The sequence below is a fragment of the Tachypleus tridentatus genome, chromosome 1 (assembly GCF_004210375.1).
Source record: "Tachypleus tridentatus isolate NWPU-2018 chromosome 1, ASM421037v1, whole genome shotgun sequence".
Lineage (NCBI taxonomy): Eukaryota > Metazoa > Arthropoda > Merostomata > Xiphosura > Limulidae > Tachypleus > Tachypleus tridentatus.
Window position 1 is genome coordinate 29,180,655 of NC_134825.1, and position 14,985 is coordinate 29,195,639.

At 34.8% G+C, this 14,985-nt stretch overlaps 1 protein-coding gene across 1 annotated transcript; it reads left to right on the top strand.

The window, feature by feature from the left end:
* Window positions 1-1,416: 1,416 nt before the first annotated feature.
* Window positions 1,417-12,213, top strand: LOC143245532 (uncharacterized). The gene is made up of 2 exons (XM_076491922.1): window positions 1,417-1,994; window positions 9,819-12,213. The coding sequence occupies exon 1, from the start codon at window positions 1,630-1,632 to the stop codon at window positions 1,972-1,974; it is 345 nt and encodes a 114-aa protein (XP_076348037.1). The 5' UTR covers window positions 1,417-1,629; the 3' UTR covers window positions 1,975-1,994; window positions 9,819-12,213.
* Window positions 12,214-14,985: the final 2,772 nt, after the last annotated feature.

Here is a 14,985-nt window from a genome sequence, read left to right on the forward strand (position 1 = left end):
AAAATAGTGCATAGGATGGCAGAGCGAGGAAAACCTTTTACTGACGGCAACCTCATCAAAGAGTGTATGATAGAAGCAGCAAATGAGCTGTGTCCTGAAAAAGACAATTTCTTGGAAAGCCTTTCAGCAACTTCAGAAAAGAGAGCAGAAGAACTTGGAGAAAACATCGCATCACAGACACGCCAAAAAGCGAGAAACTTCCTATGGTATTCTCTGGTACTGGATGAGTCTACTGATCTCTCGAGTACGTCACAACTTCTCGTGCTTATTCGTGGAGTTAATTTGGACCTTTAGATCACGAAAGAGTTGGTATCAGTTTGCAGCATGCACGGAAGAAGAACTGGAAAAGACATTTTCATGGAAGTGCATAAACCACTGTAGCCTTCAGTGGAATCAGCTTAGAGGAGTAACTGTTGATGGAGGAAAAAACATGGCTGGAGTAAAGAAGGGTCTGGTGGGGCTGATCAGGAAACAGTTGGAAGATCTTCAACTCCCAAGCGTTCTGTTCATACACTGCATCATACATCAGCAAGCACTCTGTGGAAAAGACTTAGATATTTCTTGCGTACTGAAACCAATCATTTCTGCAGTGAACTTCATTCGGGGTCATTCACTCAATCATCGCCAGTTCAAGGCGTTTCTTGAAGAAATTGATTCGGATTTCTGTGACTTGCCTTATCACACGGCGGTAAGGTGGCTCAGTTGCGGTAAAATCTTGTCTCCTTTTTATAAGTTGAGAAGAGAAATAGATATATTTCTTATCGAGATTTGATTATTTGATTGTGTCATTGATGACGTGCCAGTGGAACTTCAGCTGGAGGTCATCGATTTGCAAGGAAATGACTTGTTGAAAGCAAAACACAGAGAGAGGCAACTTATTGAATTTTAGAGCTGCATATCTGAAGATGATTTTCCAAAGCTGAAGCAGTTCACATCTGGTATGGCATCAGTGTTCGGAACAACTTATGTCTGTGAACAAGCATTTTCAAAAATTAAGTATGTGAAGTCGGTACATCGATCAAGGTTGACTGATGAACATTCGAAAGCAATTCTAATGATTGGATGCAGCAATTCAAAATCGAACATTGAAGATATTTTGAAAGCCAAACGCCAATTTTATAAATCTCACTAACTTTTTGCGGCGCTTAGTGAAATTCAGATACGTATTCACTATGTGCGATTTGACAATTGTTTTGCTAATGTCACCTTCTTTGATAACCTTTAGGTAAATAAAAATGTTGGTTGTATTTATGTTTATTTTTTATTGTATGTGTAGATTGCATGCTATTCCCACATGGCTAATGTGGCATCCTAAACTTAATGTTAAGTCTTTTACAGAGAGCTTTCGTTCTAGCTTATGAGTATTGAACATAATGATCATGTGGCCCGCGTTTCTCATTCCCAAGTAATCTGGCCCCTGTGAAAAAAGTTTGGTGACCCCTGGGTTGGAGGAAGCTTACCCATGAATGCTTAAAAAGGCCAGGTGGTCGACACTTCAAGGTTAGACAGAAGGTTTTAGTTTTGTTACTCACATACAACAACAAACTCGCCCTACAACAGAAGGGACCTTTCGCAATACAGGAAGTAGTAAATAGAGTATATTAAAAAGTAAAAGTTGGTGGTACAGTCATGATCCATCACGCCAATCTGTTGAAGAGGTCCTTCGAGAGAGAAGAAGACCTCATTGATGTAGCTATTAAGGTACAGATGGATATGGCAGGTGTAGATGTCATACAAGAAGATATAAAAAATGATTTTATTATAGAAAATAAGGACCTATTAGGCCTAAGAGCACTAAGAGGAAGTAAGACATACAAGGACGTCAGCATAAGTGAAGAACTGATTGTCAAGCAGAAGAAAGAGAAACAAGATCTATATAGATGGATTAGGAAAGGCAGACATCAGGCAACACAGGATCAATATGAAGACAAAGGATCATGTCGTGGTGAAACCCTGTTGGAGACACTACCCTAAAAGAGAGAAACAGAGCAACTGTAAGTGTTGGTGTAAAGTATATGATAAGATTATATAATGAAAAACATTGTTAATATTTATCTTGAAGAGAGGCTTATGTCATGACATAGAAGACTGTTTAGTATAGGTAGTATTAATTCATTTATTTTATGAGTTGACATTTTATGATTCTGTAGCATGTTTTGTTATAATAAGAAAGTTAAAAGTTTTCGATTATTGGAAGTTGTATTTATAATTTATCGATGTTGAGACTATCGAATGTCGCTTGCAATACGTTGAGTTCGAGGATATAGAGCTTTCAAGTGATAAACATATAAATAATATGAGATGAGAGGAAACAGACATTAATAGGATTAAGAAGAAAGTAAGTCATATGCAGAGAAAATTTCGGCGTGAAGTTAACTGCCACAAAACTGATAGGCCTAAAGATTGATGTTTTAAAGAGAGACACTTTAGTAAAATTATTTGTGTCATCATAGGTGTTCTAAAGCAATTGAACCTACCTTGTGTGAATTTTGGCAAAAAGCAGGCGATTATTGGAAGCAGGACAAAGTATGAAAAAAAATAAAACAGACAAAGACAGGGCAAACAAAAAGTAAGGTTACGAAAAGAAATTATTTTAAAGAAAAATTAAATATAGAATAAATTGTCGTCCTGATGGAATGCCTAACAGTTGATATATTAGAGCTAGACTAGTGGTATTGAAAGATATAAGAATAATAGTTTATTTCGTCAGAGTTCTAAAGTAGTTGAACTAGACCCAGTGAACTTTTAACAGATAGACAAACGAATTTTAGAAATGTTTGTTTGTTTGTTTTAATTTCGCGCAAAGCTACTCGTTAGCCGCGCTAGCCGTCCCTAATTTAGCAGTGTAAGGCAATGTAAGGTAGTGGAAGGCAGCTAGTCATCACCACCCACCGCCAACTCTTGGACTACTCTTTTAGCAACGAATAGTGGGATTGACCATCACATTATAATGCCCCTACGGCTGAAAGGGCGAGCATGTTCGGCGCGACCGGGATGCGAACCCGCGACCCTCAGATTACGAGTCGCACGCCTTAACACACTTGGCCATGACGGGCCACAAAGTCTTGGAAATATAAAAGAAGAAAAAAAAGCAGATGAATTTAGAAGTATAGGATACAATCTTGGTAACTCAACGATAAAATAAGTGAACTATACTCGGATAGCTTGGCGATAGTAATAGAGAAAAATAGTTAGGCTTCGCAAATGAAATTCTGAAACATTTAGATAAGCTGAAGTGGAATTTTAATAGAAAGGCATTTTGCGTATTTTAAAAAGGATATTAAATTTCACATACTGATATTGAAAACTAACCCGGTTTAACATAGTGTATTTGTTTTACGTACGTATTAACAATAGTCTTGAATCACTGCTTCCATAATATCATACTCCTATTAAAAGTAGTCATATTAGATCTATACCATTCCTGTTTTCAGCTTTGCATAAACTGTGTAATGTCATAACTTCCAAGCGCATGCTTACTATAAAGTCCACTGGAGATGCTATGCTGGCCATGAAAAGTAGCTTTCTCCCTCGGTGAGACAGCCGTAAGTTTACAGACTTGCAACGTTAAAATTCACTGGTTGGTTCCCTGTGTTAGATACAGCATTTCGCTCATAATGGCTTTGCTTTAAAATAAACAAAGACTTAATAAACATGTAGTCAAAAGAAAATATTATGATTTCAGGTTATTCGGCAATGCTTTTCAGGAAAACAGCTAATAAATTCAAGATGTGCTTGGTTTATTATGAACGTTTGGCTTCGAGCTTTCGTCAACTTTAATTTCTTGCCTGTTATCTGGTTTACAGTACCAGAAGACATGTTCAGCTCCATCACAATGGGTTTTTGGATGGGAGAATTTCTTAACATTAGCCTGTTATCTGGTTTACAGTACCAGAAGTTAAAATAAACATGCTTTGGAAACGAATAAAATAATATTATGTAACAGTGTCATATTATAGCGTTATTGGAAAAGGGTAAAACTCAAGCGTGTTTCTAATCTGAGGGTCGCCCATCCCACTATTCGTTGGTAAAAGAGTAAAACACTAGCTGTCTTCCCTCTAGTCTTACTAAATTAAGCTCACGCTCGATACCTCAGAAAGTCATGGTTGTAACGCCATTTTGGTTGGATGTTAAAGCTTACAATAATAATCTTCAGTTACAAAAGCTGTTAATATTCCAGGCATTACGTCTACTTACACCAGCCATCCTGAATGTACAATAGTTTAGCAGATATGTTTGATATTACTTTTTTCAGTCGTTGATCATACATTTGGTGACTATCCTAATTGGTACTCCAGTTACTTCCTAATTTGATTGAACTTGACACGTAATTTTACTTTCTTCAACCTCAATGTAGACGATCAAAAACAGATCGTCCACTGAATCATGTGTCGATCTCTGATTCATAGTTTAGCCAGTGCATGAAAGTTTCATCGGTATTATACAACCTCAGCTTGTTGACATGTTCCATGAACGTACATGCATCATGCACATAATGTAATTCATAAGTAAATGGATCATTTTGTTACAGAACGAGATAATTACCTGTCTAGCTAGAGTTGATATGCTTCCTTGCCAATGGCACATAGGAAAAGCATATCCAGTTGGGTCTTAACAATGTTATCATAGCATCTCTCCTACCATATGGCAACTGTTCTCAGCTGTTCATATAAGAATATGTGCACATCAACCAATACAGGCTTCAACCACTTCAAATATTTTTGGAGACGCTTTGACTCATCGGTCCTAAGTCATAACCTTCACAAAGAGAAGTATTTCCCGGCCAAACATGAGTATATTTGGACAACAATCAGCCAACCTCTGTTCTGTTGCATAATAAGTTATTACAAAATATGACATGGTTTTATCCTAGTCTTTTATGTTAAGATTAACAAACGTTTCAAGAATTTGTGTGACAGTTTATTTTACACAGTCTGCTAAACCATCACACCAGGGGTAAAAGATAATGTACATTTCTTTATACACCCAACACTTTACACAGCTCAGAGAATTGCTGAATGTTCTAATTCGTATCATGATACTTGTGAATTTCTTCACATCCATCAGGTTGATCATTCTAAATTTCCATCCGCATGACAATATCAAAGGATAAGCCTCCGCTAGCTTGCTTAGTGATATAATCGTTAACAAATGGCAAATAATTATAACAAAGTTAATTTTTTTACATAAGGGACTAGTGATATCCATAAGTATTTTCTGTATTGAACAACCAAAAATTCGTTATCGGAATTTACCATGTTTAGATTGTATTTTCCTTTGGGCAGTTACACAATACAATGTTTATATAACTACTTGATTTTAAATTCAAATATTGCTAGTATAAAAACTGTCTAACATTAGGAAAACTATGCATAACTCATACTCTGGAATATATTGCTCTTCCTACAGTTAATGAAGGTTTAACTCATAGTGTGGAATATATTGTTCTTCCTACAGTTAATGAAGGTTTAACTCATAGTCTGGAATATATTGTTCTTCCTACAGTTAATGAAGGTTTAACGGTGGCATTCACTTACTTGTACATTTCTTACAACACAGCTAGATGTTTCTATAGCAGAAATGTCCAGGATTGGGACACTCAATGAACAAATAGGAGGGTGTCATTGTGTGCCAAAACAATCTGTAAGCATTTCTATGTTGTGGGTTGGGAAGGTGCAGCACAACAAAGTCATAATCCTGCCAAATTGTGACCTAATATATAAAATAATGAACAGTTCATAAACCACAGCAGTGATGCATGGCGAACCAGAAAGGTTTGATAAAGACTACAACAACAAGCAGCTGCTTCTTTATCATGTTCTATCTGCATTCAGGGACGGATGGGCATAACACACCACATATACACACCTGAAATCAACACAAACCTTGACACGCGCTTCATCTCCTTGACTGTCATATCTGGAGCTGCCCGTGCACTTTGTGAAAGCTGAATAGTTCTGTCATTTACGACTGCTGTATCTCAGTGTTGTCTGCATTGTTACTTGCATTTATTTAATAAAATGTTTAATTTAAGTCTCTCATTTATTCTAGATTATGATGTACAATATACATGTTGCTTTAACGCCATTGTTTAACGAATGTGTCTACTTTGATTGCTGCACATTCAACATTTGTAAAAACATACACTGTGTAATATGTAAGAGATTAGTTTGCTTGTCAAAATCTGAAAAGATAAATTAAGAACTGTTAGAGATTTCCTGTTATTTAGGTAAAAAATATTAGCCCCGAGGAAAGTTAATATTAAGTAAGGATTATAAAGCAGGTATGACCTAAGGAAAGCAAGTAGAATTCAAGATATGAAATGAAGCCATTTTTACTACTTTAATCAAATAGTGGTACTGACTGTCACTTTTGTAACGCAGACACTACTTCAAAAGGCCAAGTGCTTTTCCTTACAGTATTGCGACATTTCGGCTATAATCCATTAGGTCATGCATGCCATCATTGTAATATATTTTGGGTTTTCAATATCGCAAGTAGGAAACTATTTCGAAGTCAATAAGTTTGTTTCTCTTTGGTTTTGTTAAAGCAAAGCGACATTAAGCTATCTGTTGTGTCCATCGCAGTGAATCGAACCTGAGGATAAGAAACATGCACTTCGATTTTGTTACTACAAATTTACAAAGCAACAGACCGTAAAATTATACATTATGTATTTCAAATTACTGTTAGTTTTTAACGATTTGGAAAGACGCAGTCAGAGATATATATGAAATTAATGTTTTGACAGAAACTATTAATATTCCAATTAGAAAGTTAAATTCAGTCATTATTACTAACACATACATCATGTATAAAACCAGAACTATGATAAAGTGGTCTAAAATTATTTTCAACCAGAAAAGTAGACGTTACTATTCGACTATAAATTTACGCATAGTATGTTCATCTGTACAAACGTTTTGTCCTAATATATTTTGATCCGGCATGGCAAAGTGGTTAGGGCACTCGTCTCTCAATCACAGGGTCGCGGGTTTGAATCCCTGTCACACCAAACATGCTCGCCTTTTCAGCCGTGAGGGCGTTATAATGTAACGGTCAATCCCATTATTCGTTGGTAAAAGAGTAGCCCAAGAGTTGGCGGTGGATGGTGATGACTAGGTACCTTCCCTCTAGTCTTACATTGCTAAATTATGGATGATTAGCGCAGATAGCCCTCGAGATGCTTTGCGCAAAATTAAAAAACAACAAAACAAACAAAACATACACTGCTAAATTAGGAACGGCTTGAGCAACTTACCTTTGAATAGCTTTGCGCGAATAGCAACAAGCACACAAAATATATTGATTTGTTTGTTTTTTGAATATCGCGCAATGCTATACGAGGGCTATCTTCACTAGACGTCCCTAATTTAGCAAGGTAAGACAAGAAGAAAGGTAACTAGTCATCGCTTGGGCAACTCTTTCACCAACGAATAGTGGGATTGACTGTCATATGATAACACGCTCACCGTTGAAAGGGCTAGCATGTTTGGTGGGACAGGGATTCGAATGCGTAACCTAAATATTGCGAGTCGACCGCCCTAACCACTTGATCTTCAAGTTATTGACTGCCACCTTACATATTGCTACAAACTCATTTTTCCGATAAAGAGTAAAGACATGGTGAATCGGTATAATAGTACACAAAAAAATAGTTATTTAACGAAATTCACCCACATTTTGTTACTGGAACTTTGATGTATACGAAAATTATTTCAAAACAAATACTTAAGGAACTTAATAGCTAAACATTAGTTATTTCAAACTTTTCAAAATATTTCAGTTATTCGTATAATTTCAATTGTTGATAAGAATTTACAGTGTATTTTATACTTACTGTTTGAAGGCATAGGCTATGCTAAAAGAAGAATGGTTTATTAAGATTGAAAGTTGCATTAAACATGCTTGAGGAAAAAAAAGATTCATGTTTTCACAATCCATTTTAATGGAACATAAAATTTCATTTTATTGCTGTTACAAAAACATCTGTTTAGACGAGAGAAGATAATGATAATGATAAAGATAATGTTTTCCATTTTAATGGAACATAAAATTTCATTTTATTGCTGTTACAAAAACATCTGTTTAGACGAGAGAAGATAATGATAATGATAAAGATAATGTTTTCCATTTTAATGGAACATAAAATTTCATTTTATTGCTGTTACAAAAACATCTGTTTAAACGAGAGAAGATAATGATAATGATAAAGATAATGTTTTCCATTTTAATGGAACATAAAATTTCATTTTATTGCTGTTACAAAAACATCTGTTTAGACGAGAGAAGATAATGATAATGATAAAGATAATGTTTTCCATTTTAATGGAACATAAAATTTCATTTTATTGCTGTTACAAAAACATCTGTTTAGACGAGAGAAGATAATGATAATGATAAAGATAATGTTTTCCATTTTAATGGAACATAAAATTTCATTTTATTGCTGTTACAAAAACATCTGTTTAAACGAGAGAAGATAATGATAATGATAATGTTTTCCATTTTAATGGAACATAAAATTTCATTTTATTGCTGTTACAAAAACATCTGTTTAGACGAGAGAAGATAATGATAATGATAAAGATAATGTTTTCCATTTTAATAAAACATAAAATTTCATTTTATTGCTGTTACAAAACATCTGTTTAAACGAGAGAAGATATTGTTTTGGAAAACACAGTAATTTACGGTATTGAGCCATTGAATTCTGTTATACAATGCATTTCATCATACAGTATGTCCCTGGCATATTGACTAATACTAGAAGTACGACGTATTTTCAGAACAAAAAATTACAAAGTTAAATAGGAACATAAGAAAAATAAAGATGAAGACACTAGTTTCATCATTAATTCCTTGGTTTTCAAGATGTCATGTTAGCTGTTAACATGTTAACCTTGAAACATCGTTATAGTGTTTAAGTAGTAACATTCAATGGTGGAAATGGTCAGTTGCAAACTCTCTTTGTTAACTTCAAAATGACCTAAGAAGGTCGAAACACTTTTCTGTACTTTATTTTATTTAAAGTTTTAATATCCATACCAGCCGTCTTGAGAACATATCTCGTGACTTGCTTACACTAGACATCAGAAATAGGTATAGTATTGTCAGTCTTTTAATAAATAAGCAAAGAACATGACATTTAAGTTTTCGTTAGTTCTTAATAATATGTATGACCTAAAGACGATACAATCCTTTAGATATCTAACGTGTAAATCTTCATCTTGTATTACCCAATGTTTCTGTAAGCTGTTTATGAAGAATAATAAATATAATTTTTAATTTCTTTCATTGCCCACCTAAAAAGTAATTTATTTTTGTCCCTATAAGTATTGTCATTATCTTCCAAGCAAACAAATCATGTCTCGGTAACAACCTCTTTTCAAACCAGTTTTATGTGAAAACACTTTTGCGACATTTATCAAACAGTAACACGTGGTATTGTATATCATAGTAATAACTTAGGATTAGATGTACTGTAACATTTCATGGTATTAGTTTCACAATAATATGATAATCCTGTTTGTGCTTCTTAAATTAATGTAAACTCAAGAAGTGTGCCCTTTTTATAGAAGAAAATATTCCTCATAAGTCGATGTTGGATAATGTAAATATAATTAATATGGTGAAACAACCAGCAACAATAGCTGCTGTTAGAAGTAGCTTCGCTGGTTTATACAGAAGGATTATTGTAAAGAAACTTTCGGAGTTCAATGTGTCATGTCTTACACACCGTATGGCTTAAGAAATATGAAATGCACAGTAATTTTAAGGGTATTATACGGATGTAAAATTTTACATGTTTTTACTAGGACTGTCACTACAAACTGATGTCTGACAGCTCTTCAAAATTTGCTCCTCCAGCATCCAGAACCTACTGCATTCGAGTGACAATGATAATGCTTCTGGTATGCTGGCCTCTACCCGGAGAATTGTATCCCTGAAGACTGGGTCTGTGCGAGGCTTCCAAAAGTGCACGTGAACTTTTTTTTGCGCTGAAAGTGCTTCGGCAAAACGCGTTTCACCTGTTACAAATATTTCAAGGAGGTACGATCCTGCATGCAAAACCGTGGTGAGAAACACACTTCGCTGGCTTCTCATTAGGATCACGTTAGTTGTAAGCATTATAAGGTACAGACAGTGTAGCATTTACTGTGCATGTTTATAGTTTACGTGCTGATGGGTTTTTTTAAAAAAGAAAAAGATCCAATAACAAACTCAACTGCAAAACCACACCATACTCACTTAAGCACCATGGAGATGTATAGAAATGTGGTTAATTTCAAGAACAGATAAAACAGTTGTGTGTGTTTGTTCTTTCATAAAATGTGAAATGTATTTCAATAGTTTTATACCATATTATAAGCTTTTAGTTATCAACTTGTTATCTCATCATGAACAGCAAGACAAAGTCAACACGTTGGAATATTTGTTCTTCTCTACTTTACCACGATGGAGCTTGTAAGGATACATTGGCAAGTTGCCCGAAGAACCTTAATAGCAGTTGATATTGGCAACTCCATTAATTGGGCGATATGGCGCGCACTGTTGCACACATGTGGACTTGAGCTGGCTTGTTCTGCTACGACATGGCTGACCTCAGCGACAAATTTATTAGGTGTCGATAGCGTGCCTATACGTGACTTATCACAAGGGCAACCTGTTTCATCACTTTATTATGAAGTTGCACACAACAACACTGGAATAATGCTCTACAGACATTATACAGAATGTTCGGAAAGTCACTGTGCACTTATATATTTATTAGTTTGTTTTTTTGTTTGTTTTGGAATTTCGCACAAAGCTGCTCGAGGGCTATCTGTGCTAGCCGTCCCTAATTTAGCAGTGTAAGACTAGAGGGAAGGCAGCTAGTCATCACCACCCACCACCAACTCTTGGGCTACTCTTTTACCAACGAATAGTGGGATTGACCGTCACATTATAACGCCCCCACGGCTGGGAGGGCGAGCATGTTTGGCGCGATGCGGGCGCGAACCCGCGACCCTCGGATTACGAGTCGCACGCCTTACGCGCTAGGCCATGCCAGGCCCTATATATTTATTAACAGACATGTTTCAATATAAAATGCAGGAGATAAATATGAATGACAATTATAAACAATGTTGAAAGTGACCCACATTGCATCAATACAGGTCTGGATCCTTCTTATTTTGTTTCTAAACACCGCTATTCGGTTGAAATAGATTGAATAAAATATGATTACAAAACTGCACAGTGACTTTCCGAACACCCTGTATTTTCTATGGAAGACTTTCCGAACACCCTGTATTTTCTATGGAATTCGCTCAGCGTATTCTCAACATTGCATTTTTTTAATATAATAACATTTCACTACTACACCTCTCTACACATTTGTCAATTTCATGCTGGTTAAATGCGCTAAATCACGATCTATAGCCCCATACAAACCCATGGGAAATAACCATGGTAGTTTACCTAGTGGCAACAAGTGAGAAATTAGTATTTGTATCCGCATAATAACCTTAACATCCATCTACGATTTCAGCTGCCTACGTCTTACAGTTTTTGATAATTTATACACTGAACTATGAAGAGTTCTTTGTAATCATCTGTTGATACTGTTGTTAGTAATAATATGCTGTTAGACAGTATGAACTATTTTATATAAATAACGTAGTCTATATAGCTTCTATTTTTGCATAACTTCGACACTAAAAGAAAACGTTTAAGCAAAACGAATTGATTCTGCGTAATAGGTTAACTTTGTATAACGAACTAAAATATAAGTTGGTTTTACATAACGGGTTTACGTAAGGTCAAATCTCGTGACAGGTCGGATTTCAATAACGGGACCTATTCAGGGTACAAATATTCAGCATGATACATGGAAAGAAATGCATGAACAGTGCTGTTTTATATTTATATTCATGCAAAATATATGGTATATAGAATCAAGACTCGCTATACAAATCCGACTCGCTCTCTAACCCATTGTGCAGAACTACCTTTTTATGTAGATTTAGTCGTATGTTAACACGTTATGCACAATCGAACAGCTATTCAGAGTTATAAAAAGTTATGAGATTTATGTTAATAACATATTACTTAATATTTATTACGTCTGTTAAAATTATAAGCTATTTTTGAATGTACAACCTCCAACGACGTGCACCTGCACCTGGCAACTTTATATTAAATGTTGTCAACTGCATTGAGATTAAGTATCAGACAATTATAGAAAAGAAATAAAATAATGTTACTGAAAACGAAAAACTTGAGATGTTACTAACTTCTAAACATGTTTTTCTTCTTCTGGAAAAGAATCATACTTTTCAAAAGCCTGATTCATCAGATAAACGTCAGCAAAGTTTTTACAGAGTACATTACACATAAGCCATTCAGATTTATTAGAATTTTTCATATTCCGTATGATAAAATATAATACGCAAATAAAATGTTTATTGAATGTATAAATATCTAAGAAATCGTTTTCTCAAACATCTCTATTAATGGATGTTTCTTCTGGTTTGTATCTTACGACACAATTAGCTTATCATACGTTTCGTTTAGATAGCATCGTATATTTGAATAGGGTGTTAATATTTTTGGTTTTATAGATAGGTAATCACAACTAATGATTCATTGTTAATAACATGTATAAAATACTTTTATCTGTCATAGAAAATTAATGAGATAATGGGTTTTAAATTATACATTTATAAATTTTAAAAAAGTAACCTGAAGATGATCTAGGAAGGTCGAAACGTTGTTCTCTCCTTATCAGTAAAGGTGTTAATACCCATACCAGTCGTTCTGTGATATATTTTTATTTCAAGTGGATTTCTCGTCATCAAGAAAAAAAAATCCTTCATTATTCGACGTTTGTTTACTTATTTTGAATTTCGCGCAAAGCTACACGAAGGCCATCTGAGCAAGCCGTCCCTAATTTTGCAGTGTAAGACTAGAAAGAAGGCAGGTAGTCATTACCACCCACCGCCAACTCTTGGTCTACTCTTTCATCAACGAATAGTGGGATTAACCGTCATTTATAACGCCCTCACAGCTAAAAGAGCGAGCATGTTTGGTATGACAGGGATTCGAAAATGCAACCCTCGGATTACAAGTCGAATGCCTTAACCACCTGGCCATGCCGGGCCTAATATACGACGCATGATTATAGCATAATTTAAATGCAAACTATGTGTTTTTTAAGAATTATTATTGGAAAGGAAATTATTTGAATCAGTATATAATCACACGAACAAAGAAACAAAAGGAGATTTCGCAAAAGATTATTTGACTTATAATACGCCTAAAAACGTATCAAGAGAAAAGTTGACAGATTCAGAAGGTAAAGATGAGAATTACATTCATGGTCCAAGTGTATTCTAATAGATAAAATAGAAGTATTTCAGTACAGAGTGAAAAAAGGAAAATTGAAAAAGTTGCAAGATCTACATGGAAAATTACAAATAAAGATGAATTCAAAGTAAGTGAGTGTTAGATATACCTGACTGTTCTGAATTTTACCCGGTACTTAAATAGTATTGTTGAATCATATAACATCTAGTAATGTGTAAAATGTTCTAGGTCTCAGTTGGAATGTTTATAAATATGCGTAGAAAATATGATAGGAATTTAAGTAAAACAAAAGAGAAATAGACTTAGTGATCATGAGCATATTCAAAAGGAGTGTATAGTTACAACTTTTAAAGTGTAACAATCGCAGATTTTATTCAATGACAGAGTAAATGATTTGTTTTTTCAGTTGGAATTTAAAGTAACTAAACCATTCTGTATGGACTTTTTACGCAAGATCTGGATAATTACCTGTGTATCGAACATTTATATATATGTTTGCTTTTTTTTAATATATTATTTTCAAACAAGTGGATTGTGTGCTATTTGTTTATTGTTGAAACTTATCTTCAACATATCACAGACATCCAATGTAAGGAGTTACGGTCACCCCAGAAATCTTACGTTGAGTTGTTCTACGTCTGGCATAGCGAAGGGGGTTAAAGCGTTCGATTCCTAATCTGAAGGTCGCGGGTTCGAATCCCTATCGCACCAACATGCTCGCCCTTTCAGCCACGGAGGCGTTATAATGTTATAGTTAATCCCATTGTTCGTTGGTTAACCAAGAGATGGCGGTCGGTGGTGATGACAAGCTGCCTTCCCTCTAGTCTTACACTACTAAATTAGGGACGGCTAGCGAAGATAGCCCTAGTGTAGCTTTGCGCAAAATTAGAAAAAACAAAAAAAACAAATGAGTTGTTCTATCTTTTAATTATTATAGCTTCATTAAGTATCAAATAATATAACTTACTCGTTTTATTAGTTATTTTGAAATTCACTGTTGTGTACGGTAGCCATATATTCTGAGACTGTAGTTTTCGTGCTATGTGAAGCTAATTCTTGATATTAGTTTTTCTCACTCACTATACTAATTTCATATTGAAATATCTTTGGTACGGTCATTTTAAGAAATGCAAAACCAGCGGATAAAGAGGTAATTCGTGTAAAATTTGCAGCTTGAAACCAATGAAACTGCTAAAAGTTAGTATTGTTAGTAGCTGATATATAAGTTAAAAATATCCATAAGCTAAGAAAATGTAAGTCTATTTATCTTGTGTTCATGTTAGAAAAAATAAAACAATATACTTCTGACTAAGATTTACTTTTACCCTAACTAATGATAATCCTAGTCCTATTAAGAATGTAAAATATCAAGTGTGCAGTGCTTTAACACTTTTTTGAGAAATAACTACACTATGGTCATGATATTAGAAGTTGTTGTTGTGGTGGTATGTTCCAGACTGTGATTTATTCTCATCGTGTAATACGCTGTTAATGCTCAGTGGAAGTCCTAAGTTATTGTGTGGAACTAGCTATATAGTAATAGTTTGTTTCGCAGTGTGTGTGTGGTTTGTGTGAACGTTCTGTGTAATTTGAGTAAAGGTAGGACAGCGGCAGAAGCCATTATTTTGCTATATC

Bases quoted from the DNA above. Each gene is read 5' to 3' on its own strand.
- LOC143245532 (XM_076491922.1), top strand. From the start codon at position 1,630: ATGATCCATCACGCCAATCTGTTGAAGAGGTCCTTCGAGAGAGAAGAA.